Genomic DNA, 21,963 nt, shown 5'->3' with positions numbered 1-21,963 from the left:
AATTATTTTTTAATTTGATAACTTTATTATAATTTACTCTATTTTATTTTACTTTATCTTCTTTCTTTTTCTTTTTTCCTTCCTTCCTCCCACCGTCCCTCCCTCCCTCCCTCCTTCCTGTTTCTTTCCTTTCTTTCCTCCTTTCCTTCTTTTCTTCCTTCTTTCTTTCTTTCTTTCTTCCTACTTCTACTAATTCTTTCTCTCTACTTTTTCTCCCTTTTATTCTGAGCCATGTGGATGAAAGGCTCTTGGTGCTGCAGCCAGGAGTCAGTGCTATACCTCTGAGGTGGGAAAGCCAACTTCAGGACACTGGTCAACAAGACACCTCCCAGCTCCACATAATATCAAACGGTGAAAATCTCCCAGAGATCTCCATCTCAATGCCAGCACCCAACTTCACTCAACGACCAGCAAGCTACAGTGCTGGACACCCGATGCCAAACAACTAGCAAAACAGGAAAACAACCCCACCCATTAGCAGAGAGGCTGCCTAAAATCATAATAAGTCCACAGACACCCCAAAACACACCACCAGACGTGGACCTGCCCACCAGAAAGACAAGATCCAGCCTCATCCACCAGAACACAGGCACTAGTCCCCTCCACCAGGAAGCCTACACAACCCACTGAACCAACCTTAGCCACTGGGGACAGACACCAAAAACAACGGGAACTACGAACCTGCAGCCTGCAAAAAGGAGACCCCAAACACAGTAAGATAAGCAAAATGAGAAGACAGAAAAACACACCGCAGATGAAGGAGCAAGATAAAAACCCACCAGACCTAAAAAATGAAGAGGAAATAGGCAGTCTACCTGAAAAAGAATTCAGAATAATGATAGTAAAGATGATCCAAAATCTTGGAAATAGAATAGACAAAATGCAAGAAACATTTAACAAGGACCTAGAAGAACTAAGATGAAACAAACAACAATGAACAACACAATAAATGAAATGAAAAATACTCTAGATGGGATCAATAGCAGAATAACTGAGACAGAAGAACGGATAACTGACCTGGAAGATAAAATAGTGGAAATAACTACTGCAGAGCAGAATAAAGAAAAAAGAATGAAAAGAACTGAGGACAGTCTCAGAGACCTCTGGGACAACATTAAATTCACCAACATTCGAATTATAGGGGTTCCAGAAGAAGAAGAGAAAAAGAAAGGGACTGAGAAAATATTTGAAGAGATTATAGTTGAAAACTTCCCTAATATGGGAAAGGAAATAGTTAATCAAGTCCAGAAAGCACAGAGAGTCCCATACAGGGTAAATCCAAGGAGAAATATGCCAAGACACATATTAATCAAACTGTCAAAAATTAAATACAAAGAAAGCATATTAAAAGCAGCAAGGGAAAAACAACAAATAACACACAAGGGAATCCCCATAAGGTTAACAGCTGATCTTCCAGCAGAAACTCTGCAAGCCAGAAGGGAGTGGCAGGACATATTTAAAGTGATGAAGGAGAAAAACCTGCAACCAAGATTACTCTACCCAGCAAGAATCTCATTCAGATTTGATGGAGAAATTAAAACCTTTACAGACAAGCAAAAGTTTAGAGAGATCAGCACCACCAAACCAGCTTTACAACAAATGCTAAAGGAACTTCTCTAGGCAAGAAACACAAGAGAAGGAAAAGACCTACAATAATGAACCCAAAACAATTAAGAAAATGGGAATAGGAACATACATATCGATAATTACCTTAAATGTAAATGGACTAAATGCTCCCACCAAAAGACACAGATTGGCTGAATGGATACAAAAACAAGACCCATATATATGCTGTCTACAAGAGACCCACTTCAGACCTAGAGACACATACAGACTGAAAGTAAGGGGATGGAAAAATATATTCCATGCAAATGGAAACCAAAAGAAAGCTGGAGTATCAATTCTCATATAAGACAAAATAGACTTTAAAATAAAGACTATTACAAGAGACAAAGAAGGACACTATATAATGATCAAGGGATCAATCCAAGAAGAAGATATAACAATTGTAAATATTTATGCACCCAACATAGGAGCACCTCAATACATAAGGCAAATACTAACAGCCATAAAGGGGAAATCGACAGTAACACATTCATAGTAGGGGACTTTAACACCCCACTTTCACCAATGGACAGATCATCCAAAATGAAAATAAATAAGGAAACACAAGCTTTAAATGATACATTAAACAAGATGGACTTAATTGATATTTATAGGACACTTCATCCAAAAACAATAGAATACACATTTTTCTCAAGTGCTTATGGAACATTCTCCAGGACAGATCATATCTTGGGTCACAAATCAAGTCTTGGTAAATTTCAGAAAACTGAAATTGTATCAAGTATCTTTTCCGACCACAACGCTATGAGACTAGATATCAATTACAGGAAAAGATCTGTAAAAAATACAAACACATGGAGACTAAACAATACACTACTTAATAATGAAGTGATCACTGAAGAAATCAAAGAGGAAATAAAAAATACCTAGAAACAAATGACAATGGAGACAAGACGACCCAAAACCTATGGGATGCAGCAAAAGCAGTTCTAAGAGGGAAGTTTATAGCAATACAAGCCCACCTTAAGAAACAGGAAACATCTCGAATAAACAACCTACACTTGCACCTGAAGCAATTAGAGAAAGAAGAACAAAAACCCCCAAAATTAGCAGAAGAAAAGAAATCATAAAAATCAGATCAGAAATAAATGGAAAAGAAATGAAGGACACGATAGCAAAGATCAATAAAATTAAAAGACTGGTTCTTTGAGAAGATAAACAAAATAGATAAACCATTAGCCAGACTCATCAAGAAAAAAAGGGAGAAGACTCAAATCAATAGAATTAGAAATGAAAACGGAGAAGTAACAACAGACACTGCAGAAATACAAAAGATCATGAGAGATTACTACAAGCAACTCTACGCCAATAAAATGGACAACCTGGAAGAAATGGACAAATTCTTAGAAATGCACAATCTGCCAAGACAGAATCAGGAAGAAATAGAAAATATGAACAGACCAATCACAAGCACTGAAATTGAAACTGTGATTAAAAATCTTCCAACAAACAAAAGCTCAGGACCAGATGGCTTCACAGGCAAATTCTATCAAATATTTAGAGAAGAGCTATCACCTATCCTTCTCAAACTCTTCCAAAATATAGCAGAGGGAGGAACACTCCCAAATTCCTTCTACGAGGCCACCATCACCTTGATACCAAAACCAGACAAGGATGTCACAAAGAAAGAAAACTACAGACCAATATCACTGATGAACATAGATGCAAAAATCCTCAACAAAATACTAGCAAACAGAATCCAACAGCACATTAAAAGGATCATACACCATGACCAAGTGGGGTTTATTCCAGGAATGCAAGGATTCTTCAATATACGCAAAACAATCAATGTGATAAACCATATTAACAAATTGAAGGAGAAAAACCATATGATCATCTCAATAGATGCAGAGAAAGCTTTTGACAAAATTCAACACCCATTTATGATAAAAACCCTGCAGAAAGTAGGCATAGAGGGAACTTTCCTCAACATAATAAAGGCCATATATGACAAACCCACAGCCAACATCATCCTCAATGGTGAAAAACTGAAAGCATTTCCACTAAGATCAGGAACAAGACAAGGTTGGCCACTCTCACCACTCTTATTCAACATAGTTTTGGAAGTTTTAGCCGCAGCAATCAGAGAAGAAAAGGAAATAAAAGGAATCCAAATCGGAAAAGAAGAAGTAACACTGTCACTGTTTGCAGATAACATGATACTATACATAAAGAATCCTAAAGATGCTACCAGAAAACTACTAGAGCTAATCAATGAATTTGGTAAAGCTGCAGGATACAAAATTAATGCACAGAAATCTCTGGCATTCCTATACACTAATGAGGAAAAAATCTGAAAGTGAAATCAAGAAAACACTCCCATTTACCATTGCATCAAAAAGAATAAAATATCTAGGAATAAACCTACCTAAGGAGATAAAAGACCTGTATGCAGAAAATTATAAGATGCTGATGAAAGAAATTAAAGATGATACAAATAGATGGAGAGACATACCATGTTCTTGGATTGGAAGAATCAACATTGTGAAAATGACTCTACTACCCAAAGCAATCTACAGATTGAATGCAATCCCTATCAAACTACCACTGGCATTTTTCACAGAACTAGAACAAAAAATTTCACAATTTATATGGAAACACAAAAGACCCCGAATAGCCAAAACAATCTTGAGAATGAAAAACGGAGCTGGAGGAATCAGGTTCCCTGACTTCAGGCTATACTACAAAACTACAGTAATCAAGATAGTATGGTACTGACACAAAACCAGAAAGATAGATCAATGGAACAGGATAGAAAGCCCAGAGATAAACCCACGCACATATGGTCACCTTATCTTTGATAAAGGAGGCAGGAATATACAGTGGAGAAAGGACAGCCTCTTCAATAAGTGGTGCTGGGAAAACTGGACAGGTACATGTAAAAGTATGAGATTAGATCACTCCCTAACACCATACACAAAAATAAGCTCAAAATGGATTAAAGACCTAAATGTTAAGGCCAGACACTATCAAACTCTTAGAGGAAAACATAGGCAGAACACTCTATGACATAAATCACAGCAAGATCCTTTTTGACCCACCTCCTAGAGAAATGGAAATAAAAACAAAAATAAACAAGTGGGACCTAATGAAACTTCAAAGCTTTTGCACAGCAAAGGAAACCACAAACAAGACCAAAAGACAACCCTCAGAATGGGAGAAATTATTTGCAAATGAAACAACTGACAAAGGATTAATCTCCAAAATTTACAAGCAACTCAATAACAAAAAAACAAACAACCCAATCCAAAAATGGGCAGAAGACCTAAATAGACATTTCTCCAAGAAGATATACAGACTGCCAACAAACACATGAAAGAATGCTCAACATCATTAATCATTAGAGAAATGCAAATCAAAACTACAATGAGATATCATCTCACACCAGTCAGAATGGCCATCATCAAAAAATCTAGAAACAATAAATGCTGGAGAGGGTGTGAAGAAAAGGGAACACTCCTGCACTGCTGGTGGGAATGTGAACTGGTACAGCCACTATGGAGAACAGTATGGAGGTTCCTTAAAAAACTACAAATAGAACTACCATACGACCCAGCAATCCCAGTACTGGGCATATACCCTGAGAAAACCATAATTCAAAAAGAGTCATGTACCAAAATGTTCATTGCAGCTCTATTTACAATAGTCCGGAGATGGAAACAACCTAAGTGCCCATCATCGGATGAATGGATAAAGAAGATGTGGCACATATATACAATGGAATATTACTCAGCCATAAAAAGAAACGAAATTGAGCTATTTGTAATGAGGTGGATAGACCTAGAGTCTGTCATACAGAGTGAAGTAAGTCAGAAAGAGAAAGACAAATACCGTATGCTAACACATATATATGGAATTTAAGAAAAAAAAATGTCATGAAGAACCTAGGGGTAAGACAGGAATAATGACACAGACCTACTGGGGAACGGACTTGAGGATATGGGGAGGGGGAAGGGTGAGCTGTGACAAAGCAAGAGAGAGGCATGGACATAAATACACTACCAAATGTAAGGTAGATAGCTAGTGGGAAGCAGCCGCATAGCACAGGGAGATCAGCTCGGTGCTTTGTGACCACCTAGAGGGGTGGGATAGGGAGGGTGGGAGGGAGGGAGACGCAAGAGGGAAGAGATATGGGAACATATGTATATGTATAACTGATTCACTTTGTTATAAAGCAGAAACTAACACACCATTGTAAAGTAATTATACCCCAATAAAGATGTTAAAAAAAAAAAAAAATATCTAGGGATAAACCTACCTAAGGAGGTAAAAGACCTGTACTCGGAAAAGTGTAAGACACTGATGAAAGAAATCAAAGATGACACAAACAGATGGAAAGATATACCGTGTTCTTGGATGGGAAGAATCAATATTGTGAAAATGACTATACTACCCAAAGCAATCTACAGATTCAATGCAATGCCTATCAAATTACCAGTGGCATTTTTTTTTTTTTACAGAACTAGAACAAAAAATCTTAAAATTTGTATGGAGACACAAAAGACCCCAAATAGCCAAAGCAGTCTTGAGGGAAAAAAATGGAGCTGGAGGAATCAGGCTCCCTGACTTCAGACTATACTAGAAAGCTACAGTAATCAAGACAATATGGTACTGGCACAAAAACAGAAATACAGATCAGTGGAACAGGATAGAAAGCCCAGAGATAAACCCATGCACCTATGTTCAACTAATCTATGACAAAGGAGGCAAGGATACACAATGGAGAAAAGACAGTCTCTTCTCTAAGTGCTGCTGGGAAAACTGGACAGCTGCATGTAAAAGAATGAAATTAGAACACTTCCTAACACCATACACAAAAATAAACTCAAGGGCTTCCCTGGTGGCGCAGTGGTTGAGAGTCTGCCTGCCGATGCAGGGGACACGGGTTCACGGCCCGGTCCGGGAGGATCCCACATGCCGTGGAGCGGCTGGGCCCATGAGCCATGGCCGCTGAGCCTGCACATCCAGAGCCTGCGCGTCCGGAGCCTGTGCTCCTCAACGGGAGAGGCCACAACAGTGAGAGGCCCGCGTACCGCACAAAAAAAGAAAAATGTGGCCCAACTATATGCTGTCCACAAAAAGCTCGCTTCAAATATAATGACATAGTTGGGTTTAAAGTATAACGATAAGAGGCATGCAAACATAATCAAAGGACATGGTTATATTACTATCAGATAAAATAAACATCAAAGAAAAATCACTAAGAGAAAAATTACAGAAAGGGATATTATGTAATTATAGAAGCATCATTCCACCAAGAACACATAGTAATCCTAAATGTATATGCACCAAACAACAGAGCTGCAAAATGTAAAATGCAAAAACTAATAGAATTGAAAGGAGAACTACACAAATCCACAATTATAATTGGAGACTTCAACACCCCTTTTAATAACTGACAGAACAACTAGTCAGAAAATCAGCAAGGATATAGAACTGAACAATACCATCGACCAACAGGATCCAGTCAACATGTACAGGACACCCCACCCAATAACAGCAGAATACACATCTTTACAAGTGCCCATACAACATATACCAAGACAGACTATATCCTGGGCCATGAAATAAGTCTCAGTAAGTGTAAAAGGATTCAAATCATATGAAGTATGCTCACTAACCACAAAAGAATTAAATTAGAAATCAATAACTGAAAATATGTGGAAATATCCAAATATTTGGAAACCAAATAACACATTTCAAGAAAACTCCACACAATGAAGAAATCAAAAGGAAAATTAGAAAATATTTTGAACTCAATAAAGACATAACAAAAATGAAACTGAAAAATATCAAAATCTGTGGAATGCAAGTACACTTAAAGAGAAATTTATAGCACTAAAAGCCTATATTAGGAAATAAAATAGTTACAAATGAATGATTTCAGCTTTGATGCTAAGGGGGGAATAAAAAGAAGAAAAGCTAAAAGCCAAAGAAAACAGAACAAAGAAAGCAACTAAGAGCAGAAATCAATGAAATTGAAAAAAAAATAGAGAAAAATCAATAAAACAAAGAGCTGGTTCTTTGAAAGGATCAACAAAATTGATAAACATCCAGCAAGAATGAAAAGAAAAAGGGAAGACAGGAATTGCCAGTATCAGGAGCAAAATGGGCTATCACTACAGACCTCGCAGATATCAAAAAGATAGCAAGGGAATACCAAGAACAACTCTACACATAAATACAAACATAAATTTCAAACAAGAAGTTTGACAACTCAGACAAAATGTACCACTTCCTCAAAAACTATAAACTATCAAAACTCACCCAATCTGAAATAGATGATTTGAAGAGCCCCATTACTGTTAAAGAAATTGAACTCTTCCGTTAAAAAAATCTCGGGAATTCCTTGGTGGTCAGGTCAGTGGTTAGGACTCGGCGCTGTCACGGTCGGGGGCCCAGGTTCAATCCCTGGTTGGGGACCTGAGACCTGAGATCCCACAAGCCATGCAGCACAGGAAAGAAAGAAAAGAAAGAAAAGAAAGGAAAGGAAAGGAAAGGAAAGGAAAGAAGGAAGGAAGGAAGGAAGAAAGGAAGGAAGGAAGGAAGGAAAGAGAGAAAGAGAGGGAGAGAGAGAGAGAGAGAGAGAGGAAGAGAGCAAGAAAGAAAAGAAAGGAAAGAAAGCAAGCAAGCAAGCAAGAAAATCTCCAGGCCCAGATGGTTTCACTGGAGAATTCTACCAAACATTTAAGAAAACTTAACACAGTTCTATATAGTCTTTTCCAAAAGGAGGGAACACTCCCCAATTCATTTTATAGGGATAGTATTACCATGATACTAAAACCAAAGATAGTACCACGAAAAACAAAAAACCTACAGATCAATATCTTTCATGAAAATAGATGCAAAAGTCCTTAACAAAGTATTAGCAAATAGAATTCAGCAATATATAAAAATAATTATACACCATGACCAAGTGGGGTTTATTCCAAGAATGCAAGGTTGGTTCAATATTTGAAAAATCAATCAAGGTAATCCATATGAACAGGCTAAAGAAAAAACATCACATGATCATATCATTCAATACAGAAAAAAGCATTTGACAAAATTCAATATCTGTTATAAGTTGAATTATCTCCCCCCTTCAAAAAATGTATGTTGAATGCCTAAACCCCAGTGCCTCAGAATGCGACCTTATTTGGAAACAGGGTCTTTATAGAGGTAAGCAAGGTAAAACAGTCACTAGGGTGGGTCCTAATCCAATATGAGTGTTTCCTTATAAAAAGAGGAAATTTGGACACGGAGCCAGACACAGAGGGAAGACAATATGAAGACACACATGGAGAATGTTATGTGAAGACAGAAGATTGGAGTGACACATCTATAAGCCAAAGAACACCAAAGATTGTTGGCAAACCACTGGAAGCTAGGAAGAGGCAAGGAATAATTCCCCTACAGGTTTCAGAGGGAACTTTGCCTTGCTGACGCCTTAATTTTGGACTTCTAGCCTCCAGAACTGTGAGATGATCATTTTCTGTTGTTCTAAGCAGCCCAGTTCGTGGTACTTTGTGATAGCAATCCTAAGAAATTAATACAATGATTCATGATAAAAAAAAAAAAAAACCTCTCAGAAAAACAGGAATAGAGGAGAACTTCCTCAACTTAATAAAGAACATCCATCCAAAAACCTATGATAATATCATACGTTATTGTGAAAGACTGAATGCTTTCTACACTAAAAGGATAAGGCAAGGATGTCCACTCACTACTCTAATTCAACATAGTGCTGGAAACCTAGCCAGTACTGAGAAAAAGAAACAGAAGACGTATAGATCAGAAAGGAAAAAATAAAACTGGCCCTATTTACAAATGACATTATTGTCTACACAGAAAATCCTAAGAAATCTACAAAAAAGAAAAGAAAAAAAACAAATTCCTATCACTAGTAAGTTCAGCAAAGTAACAGAATACAAGATAAATATACAAAAATCAATCGTATTTCTATACACTACCAATGAACAAGGAGACACAGAAACCAAAACTACAGTGTGACTTATAATCACTCAAATAAAATGAAATACTTAAGTATAAATCTAATAAAATATATTAGGACCTAATGTATGCTGAAAACTATACAATGTTGATTAAAGAAATCAAAGAAGGTCTAAATCAATGGAAATTTATACTGTGTTCATGGGCAGGAAGACCCAACATATAATAAAGATATCAATTCTCCTTAAACTGACATATAGGTCTAATGCAATTGCTAGCAAAATTCCAGTCAAAATTTTGGTAGGTATAGATAAAACTATTCTAAAATCTATATATACAAAGGCAAAAGAAATAGAACAGCTAAAACAATATTGAAAAACAATAAAGTTGGAGGAATCACTCTACCCAATTTCAATACTTTTTATAGCTACAGTAACTGAGATAGCAGGAGGCATAGACATGTAATCAGTGAAACAAAACTGAGGACCCAGAAATGAATCCACACAAATATGTCCAACTGATTTTTTTTTTTTTTTTTGCAGTACGCGGGCCTCTCAGTGTTGTGGCCTCTCCCACTGCGGAGCACAGGCTCTGGACCCACAGGCTCAGCGGCCATGGCTCACAGGCCCAGCCGCTCCGCGGCATGTAGGATCTTCCCGGCACGGGGCACGAACCCGTGTCCCCTGCATCGGCAGGCGGATTCTCAACCACTGCGCCACCAAGGAAGCCCGCTATATAACTTTTTAAAATACAAGATAAATTCTTTGAGACCTAGGACTGGCCAAAAAGTTCTTAGACCTGACAACAAAAGCGTCATTCACAAAAGGAAAAATTGATAAACTGGACTTCACTGCTCTGAAAAAAACCCTGTTAAGAAAATGAAAAAAAAACAAGCTACAGAGTAGGAGAAAACATTTGCAAACCATGTATCCAACAAAGGACTGGTATCTAGAATGCACAAAGAACTCTCAAAACTCAATGGCAAAAAAAAAAAAACAATCCAATTAGAAAATGGGCAAAAGAAAGAAAGAGATATTTCACCAAAGAGGATATACAAATAGTAAATAAGCACATGAAAAGGTGTTCAACATTAGGGAAATGCAAATTAAAACCATAATATCATTATATACCTATCAGAGTGGTTAAAATTAAAAAGTGACAATACCAAGGGACTTCTCTGGTGATCCAGTGGTTAAGATCCCACGCCTCCAATGCAGGGGGCACAGTTCAATCTCTGGTCAGGGAACTAAGATACCACATGCCGAGGGGTGTGGCCAAAAAAAGTGACAACACCAAATCCTGGAGGGCATGCAGAGAACTCCTCATACATTCCTAGCAGGAATGTAAAATGGTACAGCCACTCTGAAAACAGTTTGGCTGTTTCTTAAAAAAGTAAACATGCAATGACCATACCACTCAGCAATTTTAATTTTGGGCATTTATCCCAGAGAAACACACAAACTCCATACATGTATATTTATAGCAACTTTATTTGTAACAGTCAAAAACCAGAAACAATGTAGATATCCTTCAATGGGTAAATGGTTAAGCAAACTGCAGTACATCCATACCATGTAATACTACTCAGCATTAAAAAGGAATAAACTAGGGCTTCCCTGGTGGTGCAGTGGTTGAGAATCTGCCTGCTAATGCAGGGGACACGGGTTCGAGCCCTGGTCTGGAAGGATCCCACATGCCGCGGAGCAACTAGGCCCGTGAGCCGCAACTACTGAGCCTGTGCATCTGGAGCCTGTGCTCCGCAACAAGAGAGGCCACCATAGTGAGAGGCCCGCGCACCATGATGAAGAGTGGCCCCCGCTTGCCACAACTAGAGAAAGCCCTTGCATAGAAACGAAGACCCAACACAGCAAAAATAAATAAATTAATTAATTAACTCCTACCCCCAACATCTTAAAGAAAAAGGAATAAACTATTAGTATATGCAACAACACCTGGATGAATCTCCAAAAATTATGTTGATTGAAAAAAGCCAATCCCAAAAGGTTATATACTATATTATTTCATTCATATAACATTCTTGAAATTAAATAAATAGAGAACAGATTAATTGCTCCAGGGGCTAAGGTGGGGATGGGGATGGGAGGGAAATGGGTGTGGCTATAAAAAGGCAACAGGAAGGATACTTGTGGTGGTGATGGAAACGCTCTGTATCGTAACTGTATCAACGTTAATACCCTGGTTGTGAAATTGTTTTGTAAGATGTTACCATTGGGGGAACTGGACAAAGGGTACAGTATTGTTTTTTACAAGTAACTGCATGTGAATCTACAATTATCTCAAAAAGAAAAGTTTAATTGAAAGAAAAAAAAAGTTCTTATCGTGCTAGCAGCATAAAAGCAGGCAGAGGGCCACTGGCCAAAGTTTGCTGACCCCTTTCCTGGTTAGTTATATTATGGCAAATATCTTCTCCCAGTTTTTGGCTTGAATTTATCTTCCTTTATATTATCTTTCAAAGAAGATAAATTCATAATTTTAATTCATCCACCTACCTTTTTTTTTTTTCCAGTTAACTCTTTATGCCTTAACAAGTCTTATTCTACTCTGAGGTCCTAAAGATATTCTTGTACATTTTTTCCTAAAAGTTTTAAAGTTTTGTCTTTCACATTAAGTCTCTAGTCCATCTAGAGTTTATTTTTTAAAAAATTTTATTTATTTTATTTTTGGCTGTGTTGGGTCTTTGTTGCTGCGCACGGACTTTTCTCTAGTTGCAGTGAGCGGGGGCTACTCTTCGTTGCATTGCGCAGGTTTCTCATTGCGGTGGCTTCTCTTATTGCAGAGCACCAGCTCTAAGCGCATGGGCTTCAGTAGTTATGGCTTGCGGGCTCTAGAGAGCAGGCTCAGTAGTTGTGGCACATGGGCTTATTTGCTCTGCAGCATGTGGGATCTTCCCGGACCAGGGCCCAAACCCGTGTTCCCTGCATTGGCAGGCAGATTCTTAACCACTGCGCCACCATGGAAGCCCTAGAGTTTATTTCTGTGCATGAGGTAAGGCAGGGATATAATTTCGTATTTTTCTACATGAATAAGCAATTGTCCAGATTCAATAACTAAAGTGTCCATCCTTTCACCAGAGATGTACAACTCTACCAGAATAGTCAGTAGTTTCTGCATTTGCATAAGCCTCCTTTAGGGGCTCTCTATTGTATTTTATTGGTCAAACTGTCCAACCCTAGGCCAATAGTACAACGTCTTCTTGTAGGGCAAGGCCTCCCATCTTTATTTTCAGGAAGAAATGTCTTAAATATTCATAGACTTTTGGTCCATATAAATTTTAGAATCAGCCTGTGGGAATTTTTATTGAAATTATACAGAATCAAAAGATTAATTTTGGGAGAATGACTCTTAAATAACTCTTATTATCTTCCTATCCATGAACATGAAACTTTTCCTATTTTAGAATTCCTTAAAGACTTTCAATAAAGCTAAATTATTTCCCCCAGATAGGGCATGAGCACCTTTCACTGGATTTATTCCTAGGTACCTTAATTTTTAAAACTGCTGTTTGGTTTTTTTGTTTGTTTGTTTGTTTTGGGTTTTTATTTTTGCCATACGCGGGCCTCTCACTGCCGCGGCCTCTCCCGTTGCGGAGCACAAGCTCTGGACGTGCAGGCTCCGCGGCCTGCGGGATCCTCCCGGACTGGAGCACGAACCAGCGTCCCCTGCATCGGCAGGCGGACTCCCAACCACTGCGCCAACCAGGGAAGCCCTAAAACTGCTCTTATAAATGGTATATTTTTAAAGTTATTTTGTTGTTTATTCATGGAAATATAAATTAAATTGATTTTTATATACCTGATATATATCCAGCTACCTTGTTAAAATGTTATTTCTAATAATTTACATATTATTTAAGTTTTTCTATGTAAAGAAACATCATCTGTAAATAATGAGCTTCATTTACCCTGTTCCAATATTTATGATTTTCCTTTCCTCACTAGATAAAACTAGACTTCCAGTATATCCTTGTCTTGTTCTTATTTTTAAAGAGAATGCTTATAATGTTTTTCTATTAAAATATTATTTTCTGTAGAGTTTTGGGAGGTTGCCTTTATCAGGTTAAGAATAACCTTCTATTTCTAGCTGCTAAGAAACTTTATTTTTTAAATCATAAATTAGTAGTGAATTTTATCAAATGCTTTTGCTGTGCCTATTTAAGACGAACATATGGTGTTCACTCTTTAATCTGTTAATGTAGTGAAAGATTTATCGTTTTTCATTCTTGTTTTCTTTCTTTCTTTTTTTTTTTTGGCTGCACCATATGGCTTGTGGGATCTCTGTTCCCTGACCAGGAACTGAACCCAGGCTTTGGCAGTGAAAGCCCAGAATCCTAACCACTAGGCCACCAGGGAACTCCTGATTTATCATTTATCTAATATTAAGCTACTTCTGCATTTCTAGAAAAAAATGCAACTGCCATGATGTATAATACTATCTTCATTAGCCAATATTGATTTCATTTTGCCAATATTTTGTTTAGAAACATTGCATGTGTATTCATGTGAGTGAAACCAGCCTGCAATTTTTCTCTCTTATGCTCTCCTGTCTGATTTGATATCAGGGTTATATTGGCCTCATAGAATGAACTAGCAAGTATCTCATTTATTCTTTAGAAGAATTTATATAATATTAGAATTTTCTGTTCCTTGAAAATTCAGTAAAATTTGCCTATAAAACCATCTGGGCTTGGTGTTTTCTTTATAAGAAGATTCTAAACTTTGATTCAACTGCTTTACAGATATAGGACTAGCAGTTTTTTATTAGTTTTGAAAATGATATACTTTAAGAAATGTGTCCATTTCTTCTAAGTTTTCAAGTTTATTACCGTATTAGCTTATATTTTATTATCTGCTACATCTATAGTTATGATCTTTTTATTACTAATGTTTACCTATGCCCTTTTCTCCTTTTTTCTTGATTAATCATTCCAAAGGTTTTTCTGTTTCATTAATCTCTTTAAAGAATGAAATTTTGACTTTACTGATCCCTTCTATCGTAGCTTTGTTTTTTTATGCTTCTTGTTTTCCCCCCCTGAGATGTAACTGACATATAATTGTGGCTTTGTTTACTAAATTTTAAAAAACTTTGTTTTAAAACTTTTGTCTGGGCTTCCCTGGTGGTGCAGTGGTTGAGAGTCCACCTGCCGATGCAGGGGACACGGGTTCGTGCCCCGGTCTAGGAAGATCCCACATGCCGCGGAGCGGCTGGGCCCGTGAACCATGGCCGCTGAGCCTGCACGTCCGGAGCCTGTGCTCCGCAACGGGAGAGGCCACAACAGTGAGAGGCCCGCGTACCGCCAAAAAAAAAAAAAAAAAAAAAAATTTGTCTGTTCCTTATTTGGGTTTATTTTTACTTTTTATATACTTCTTCAATCAACTCTAAGCTCATTTATTTTCATCCTGTCTTCTTTGCTCATTTAAGCATTCAATATTATACAGTTCCCTATAAGTATTGCTTTCGCTGTATCCCACAACTTTTTTTATATATAAATTTATTTATTTTATTTTTAGCTGCGTTGGGTCTTTCTTGCTGAACGCCAGCTTTCTCTAGTTGCGGCAAGTGGGGGCTACCCTCATTGCGGTGCACGGGCTTCTCATTGCGGGGGCTTCTCCTGTTGCAGAGCATGGGCTCTACGCACGCAGGCTTCAGTAGTTGCGGCATGTGGGCTCAGTAGTTGTGGCTCGCGGGCTCTAGACTGCAGGCTCAGTAGTTGTGGTGCACGGGCTTAGTTGCTCCGAGACATGTGGGATCTTCCTGGACCAGGGCTCAAACCCATGTGCCCTGCACTGACAGGCGGATTCTTAACTACTGTGCCACCAGTAGTTAAGTAGGGAAGCCCTATCCCACAACTTTTGATGAGAAAAACTTTCCTTATCGTTCAGTTCTAAGTACTTTTTTTTTTTTTGGGCTGTGCAATGCAGCATGCAGGATCTTAGTTCCCCGACCAGGGACTAAACCCGTGTCCCCTGCAATGCAAGTGTGGAGTCTTAACCACTGGACGGCCAGGGAAGTCTCCTAAGTACTTTTAAATTTCTCTTATGATTTCTTCTTTGACCCATGTGTTGTTTACTTAGGAATATGTTTTTAGATTTCCAGATGTATGGAGATTAGTGTTCATCTTTTGGTTACTTATTTCTAATGCAAAAGCACTGGGAATGTTCCTGAGAAATGATAGGCATCCCAAAAGGAAGAAGGCGAGCCTCTTAACACCCTTTTCTAGTACCTGGTTCCAGCATGACAGTACTCGCCCGTCCCAAATAACCCTAAAACTGGACGAACTATATGAATTAACCGTTTCTGGTACAGGCTAATGATAGTGGGTAGCAGAGAGCAGTTTGCCTGAGAAAAGGAGAGCACAGCCGGTGAGCCCACATTTACTCTGGACATTTTCCCAAACCACAGCAAAGGCAAGCAGAGCTTGGGCAGTCAGTGGCAGTCTTCCTGGGCAGAAGAAACCCAGATAAGAGTTTTGGTGCCAGGAATTTGTGAGACAGGGTACCAGAGAGAAAGGAGTCAGAGAAAAGCCCCAGAGATCTAGAGGCTGACCCCAGGTCCCTGGCCGAATCCTAGGCTGCCCGTGTGCAGGGCAAGTTCTGGGAGGCCTTCGAGAGAAGAGCTGCTGTAGAAGGTAGAGGACGGGGAGCTAAGAAAGGAATACAGGAATCAAAGATCTCACAGTGCTGGGGAGACAACAGAGTTCCGACCCGGCCAGAGTGCAGAGACCTTGGTAAGCACCCTGAGACCCTCACCCTTAGGAAAAGGATTTTGCCCAAAAACTACGGCTCAAACTGAAGTATACTAATTCGAACAAAGAAAACCAACTTTAATAAGATCAGAAGGCCAGCTAGTGTTCCATTTTTGCTAGGAAAAAATAATCAACACTATTTAGAGAACATAATATAAAGTCTCTACAATACAACATCCATAATAGCCAACATACAATCAAAAATTACCGTATTTGTAAGAAGTCTTGACCCTTAAGCAAGGAGGTAAATGTCACTAGAAGCAGAGCCACTAATGACCCAGCTGTTGGAATTGGCAGAAAATGATTTTATAACTACAGTAAGTATGTTAAAGAACATGGAAGAAAAGGTAAACAAAATGGATGAAAAGATGGAAGAGTTCAGCTGAGAAATGGGGAAAAAAGAACCAAACGGCAGTTGAAAACTACACTATCTAAAATGAAAAATGCATTAGCTGGGCTTAATAGCAGATTGGACATAACAGCAGAAACGATTAGAGATTTCCAAGACGGGTCAGTTGGAAAGAGTGGGGAAGCTGTGGCCGTACCTATACTGAGAGCAGTTGGCAAGGTGGTGTGAATATCTTCAGCAGCTCACAGGGCAGCTTCAGAAGAGATTGAGGGCTGGGTTCAACTGAGAGAGGGGTTTTGCAAGATATGACCTAGTAAGCTAAGGGAATTCAGGTCGTTTTAACTAAGGTAGTTATAACTACGGAATCTAAGCTAAGAAGGGATGTGATGGAGCAAAGAGTGTTGAATAGTGAAGAAATGGTGAGGCAGTGGATTTTGGGTCCCAGTGTGTCTAATCATTAGACTGGGGGCTTTAGAGCTTTGCTACTCAAAATGTGGTCCCAGGACCACCTGGCACTTGTGAAAAGTCTCAGGCCCTGCCCCAGATGCACTCAATCAGTATCTCTGCAGGTGAGGCTCAGCAAGCTGTTTCCCAAGCTCAGCAGTGATTCTGACGCTGTTCAAGTTTGAGAACTGCTCCTCCAAAGTAAGAGAGCTGCAAAGAAGGGGACGGGGCAGAGCGGGATGCTCGAAATGGATATTTTGGAGATGTTCGGTTATGAGCAATGACAAGGTCTGAGATATAACTCAGGGAATGGGAAACTGTGACTGAGTGGAAGAAAAGATCATTAAAGATAAATGCTCTAGAAATAAGGGGCCAGACTCTTAGATCATTCACAGGGACACAATGTGAGTGTCAGTAAGAGAGAAAGACAGTGAGTCAGAAGCTGAAGTTATCAGGGGAGCATGACAGCGAGAATGGCAGATGACTGCAACCAAGAAGGTCAGTACGTAGCATAATCTGACAGCCTGCCCTTCCAAGAGCTAGAGTTTCAGGAGAATGGAAAGAGAATAGCTTGGACTAGCAAGGGGAGCCACCTCTGACAATCTTACTGTGGTGATTCCTATCCACCTCTCAACTCCCATCTCCAACTTCTGCAGCAGTGGCTGACCTTGTTAACTGCCTGCCAACAGGCATTCTCCCTTCCCTTGCTGACAGATCCCCAAGTTTAGCAACAATGTACCTATTTTCAAATAAGCTGTATTTTCCAGCCTCTTCTGCACTGAAGGTCACCAGTTGTAGTTCTCTCCAACACAACAGGAGTAGAATTGTGGTCAGGCTTCTGAGAATGCAGCTTTTATGAGGATACAGCCTCTCCACCCTCTGCCTCTCCCCTTCTTCCTGCCTGGAACTCTGATAACACCATGGAGTGCCCATACCAACCTTGGACTCCTTACCTCCTGAATTCTTCTACAGGAAAGAAAAACAAATAGCTAACTTGTTTAAGTCACTGTCGGCTGTATATATGAGGAAATCAGAACAACTCAATCGCTAACCGTTCAGGCTCTGAAGTGGGATGCTTTGCTCCTGGTTCACCTTTACCTACCGAGAACGGGCCCACCTCACCAGAGGGAAGCTCCCAGGGCTTAGTTACGGGGCTTCTCGTCTCTGTCCACAAAGGCAGCCCCCACCAGGCGCTAACCCACCATTAACTCTCCCCTTGCAATACCTCACATTTGTCTTCCTGCCAGGAAGGACCAGACTTTATTCACTTTTGTCTTTCTTACCCTCACACCAGCACCCAGAACAAGGCTGTGCAAACAACAGATACTCGATTAATGTCTGCTACGTTAAACAAGTAAAAGCCTCAATTTCCATAACCCACGTTGAAAAAGCCCTGACTGAATTGCCTAATAACCCTTTTTTTGTCCTTGCTAAGAATACAGCCTTCCTTTCATTTCAAAATTCCAAGTTTTCCATACTAACCTTGCTTCCAACCGTTAAAGGTCATAAAAGTTCCCGAATTTCATCCCAGCCCCTGCTCCGTCCACAGTACGACTGGGATGGAAGGAGGAGGAAAGTCCAGAAAGCAAAGTCGGCCAAGCTCTGAAGAGTGAGCACAGAGCAAACCAGAGCACAGAGAGGCCAGACACCTACCAGCAGTTCCTGGGTCCACTCAGTCACATCAAGGGTCCTCTTGGGAGACCTGTTGGAATTCACGTACAGTTTTCGTTTGCGGAAGAGCTTGCCATTCAGCTCCTGGATCGCAAGCGCCACTTTCTGCATGGAGCCCACATCTACAAATGCGAAGCTGCAAAGGAAAGAGAGGGCAGCTCTGAGCCCGGCTCAGAGCAGAGCCACAGGAGGGCACCAAGCCCAAGCCTAGGAAAAGTCTCCTCTCCCCTCTGTGGAGACAGGAGAGGAGCTGGGCTGACACTAACACACCAGGAGGCCACAGTGACATCCACATTTGGGCTGGGATGGGCAGTGGGACAGCCTGTCCTGGGTGTCCTGGGGATCAGGAGACACATGCTGACCCTATCACCGTATAACATAGGGCACGGCTCTGGGCTTCCTTCACGCCGCTCCCCACAAAATTTCAAAGCCCTTTTACTGCCTGGAAAATAAGAAAGGGAAAATATGAGTAGGTCCAGATTTCAGGGGCAACCAAGGCTGAGGGAGGTACAGTAACTTGCCTCGAGTCAGAAACCAGAGCAAGGACATGACCAAAAGCAAACCCAGGTCTCTGGACTTCCAAACCAAGGCTGTATGGATAAGGCAGCCTTAGCTGCCAAGTCAGAGGGTTGGACGTGGAAAGGGGGTTTCCCAAATGTCACTCTGCCAAGTCGCAGTGGGTGTGGCTTTGGGAGTTGTTGAGCTAGTCTGTAACATCAGTGCATCAGCAAAATGGACAAAGAGGAAAGGAGTTGCTTCCCAAAGAAAACAAAGGAAGAACAGTCATTACCATTTGCAGCCATTCTGGATTTTGTGGACATGGAGAGGGTTGAAGTCCTTTAGAAGGCACCGAATTTCCTCCTACAATGGCAGGGTTTAAAAGAGAAAGAGACCCAGAGACAATACTTACAATCAGTTCTCAATGTTTCAGATCCCCAATCAGCTAATCTGTAATCAATTGAACACAGACTTAATGAGAACCTATGACGTGCTGAGCGTGTGCCAGGCTTTGTGCTCAGTGATGCAAATACAGAGACAAGAAAGATATGAGCCCTGCCTTCAATTGAAGCTCAACAGACGTGTGGGGTACAGACGAGTCCATCAAGTAAGCAGACCATTTCACCAGAGGGTGCAAAATGCCACAATGAGGAAGTACACATGCCTCCGGGAGCACACAGTATGGGCATCTAACCCAAATTTGGAGACGGTGGGCTCCCAGGAGGAAGTGACTTTTAATTTATTAGGAATGTAGGCTATCTCCCTTTCATCGCTACCTAGGTGGGGAGGCTTGCTTTAACCAAACCAACCATGCAAGGCCAACTGCCCCTGCTGACTCAGTCCTGTATTCGTGGCAATTTCCCTTCACTTCTTCCCTCACACGTCCTACAGACATTCAGCAAACATGGGTTACACACAGCGTTATGCTGAGTGTTACAGGAGATACTGATTTGAATTTGACATAAGCCTTGCACTCAAGGAGCTTATAGTTTGTAAATGTATGATCTCTAACAGATGGGGCGGAGCGAAGTCTGAGGGTAAAAGTAAAGCCCGGAGTGGGCAGTGCACTGAGGGAGGACACACCATCGCTGGTCAGCCTCTGAGGGAGCTCTCATATCCACCACGCCCTTCTCTGCAAGGCTCCCCTCCCCACTTTGCTCACTGCAGCCTGGCCTCCACTGGCCGGGTATATGGCCACCTCCCATCCCTGGACATTTCTCCATCCCACTCTCAACTCTCCCTCCTGCCTGCCCTCAGGCTGCCTCCCTTCCCCGTGGACCCTGGTCCCACTCCTTCCCCTGGCTGCCCTCCCTTTTCTGAGATAGCATCTACCCAACCCTGATGCCCTTTTAAGCAACACCCTATTTTTTCACTTTTCTGCCAAAGGTGTAGAAAGAGCCGTGTCCACTTAATGCCTCCGTTTCCTCCCCGCCCACTCCCTCCCGGCTGCCTGCAGTTTCGCCATGTTCCTGCTCTACTGAAAATGCTTTCTTGCAGGTCACGGATGCGCTCCTGCTGCCCACCGCAAAGGCCTCCCTGTCAACACCTACCTGCGCTTCTCCACTTCCTCCTTCCTCAGCTCCCCCACCAGCACGTTACCACTATACATCCCACACCTGTGATGAAAACCAATGTTTCCCTAGAAAATTCTACTCTGGAAAAATATATGTATACCATCTCCTGTTAAAAGCAGCTTTTACCAATCTAAAGTCACTTTGTTGGCTTCGGAAAAGAGAAATGCATAATGTATAGCTCATTTCTCTCAGTCTTCGTATTTATATTACATTTAAATTCAAATTTTCTAGTTTGCTTTTACTTTTAAATATTTAATGTTTATTACAGATGAATCTAGAAGATGCTGAGCAACAAGCAATTTGTGAGAACAAGCGATATGTGCTTAGCATTTTCAGTTTATAAAGCACTTTCACATACCTTATTCCATTTCATCTTTAAAACCACCCTGTGAAGTGTACATTATTACTGTCCTCATTCTCAGAAGCATAAAATAAGGATCAGAAAGGTTAAGTGACTGCCCTAAAATTACACAGCCAATTTAGAGTCTGGATCTGAACCCAAGGCTTCTAACTTTAAATCCTACATTCATTTCATGATATCATGCAAAACCATACTTTTCTTCTTGTCAAATTTTACCATAATTAAAATAAAAGAGGGAATTCCCTGGCAGTCCAGTGGTTAGGACTCCGCGCTTTCACTGCCGAGGGCGCAGGTTCAATCCCTGGTCGGGAAACTAAGATCCCACAAGCCGTGGGGCACAGCCAAAAATACATAGATATATAAATAATAAAATAAAGGAGAAAACTCCCATATTTTTGTACCTTCAATAGCAGATGTCAGGAAACCACAGCCTTGGGCCAAATCCAACCTACCACCCTTTTTGTAAGTAAAGTTTTACTGGAATGCAGCCATGCACAGTCATTTACTTATTGTCTATGGCTGCTTTCATGCTATTATTTACATTTTTGGCTAGAACACTTTATAGATGGTGTGATACTCTTCAATAAAATTATATCACTTTAGGAGGCTTGTATCTGGTTGTCTTACTTTTAGTGATGCTAAATTAATCAACAAATTCAGATAGTAACAGCCTGATTTAAAACTGCCCATCAATATTTTACCTAATTGGGCTTCCCTGGTGGTACAGTGGTTGAGAGTCCACTTG

At 40.3% G+C, this 21,963-nt stretch overlaps 1 protein-coding gene across 4 annotated transcripts in view; it reads right to left on the bottom strand.

The window, feature by feature from the left end:
- Positions 1 to 21,963, bottom strand: part of TDRD10 (tudor domain containing 10) — a 52,912-nt gene that overhangs the window by 17,147 nt on the left and 13,802 nt on the right. For all 4 annotated transcript variants that reach the window (XM_079911884.1, XM_079911881.1, XM_079911882.1 and 1 more), the window contains exons 5-6: positions 19,576 to 19,646; positions 18,768 to 18,921 (exon numbers count right to left, since the gene is read on the bottom strand). In XM_079911884.1, coding sequence (XP_079768010.1) covers positions 18,768 to 18,921; positions 19,576 to 19,646 — 225 coding nt within the window. The remainder of the gene's footprint in view (positions 1 to 18,767; positions 18,922 to 19,575; positions 19,647 to 21,963) is intronic.

The sequence above is a fragment of the Stenella coeruleoalba genome (genome assembly GCF_951394435.1).
Source record: "Stenella coeruleoalba genome assembly, chromosome: 1".
NCBI lineage: Eukaryota > Metazoa > Chordata > Mammalia > Artiodactyla > Delphinidae > Stenella > Stenella coeruleoalba.
Note: the sequence above shows the minus strand (reverse complement) of the source record. Positions and strands in the feature narration are given on the sequence as shown.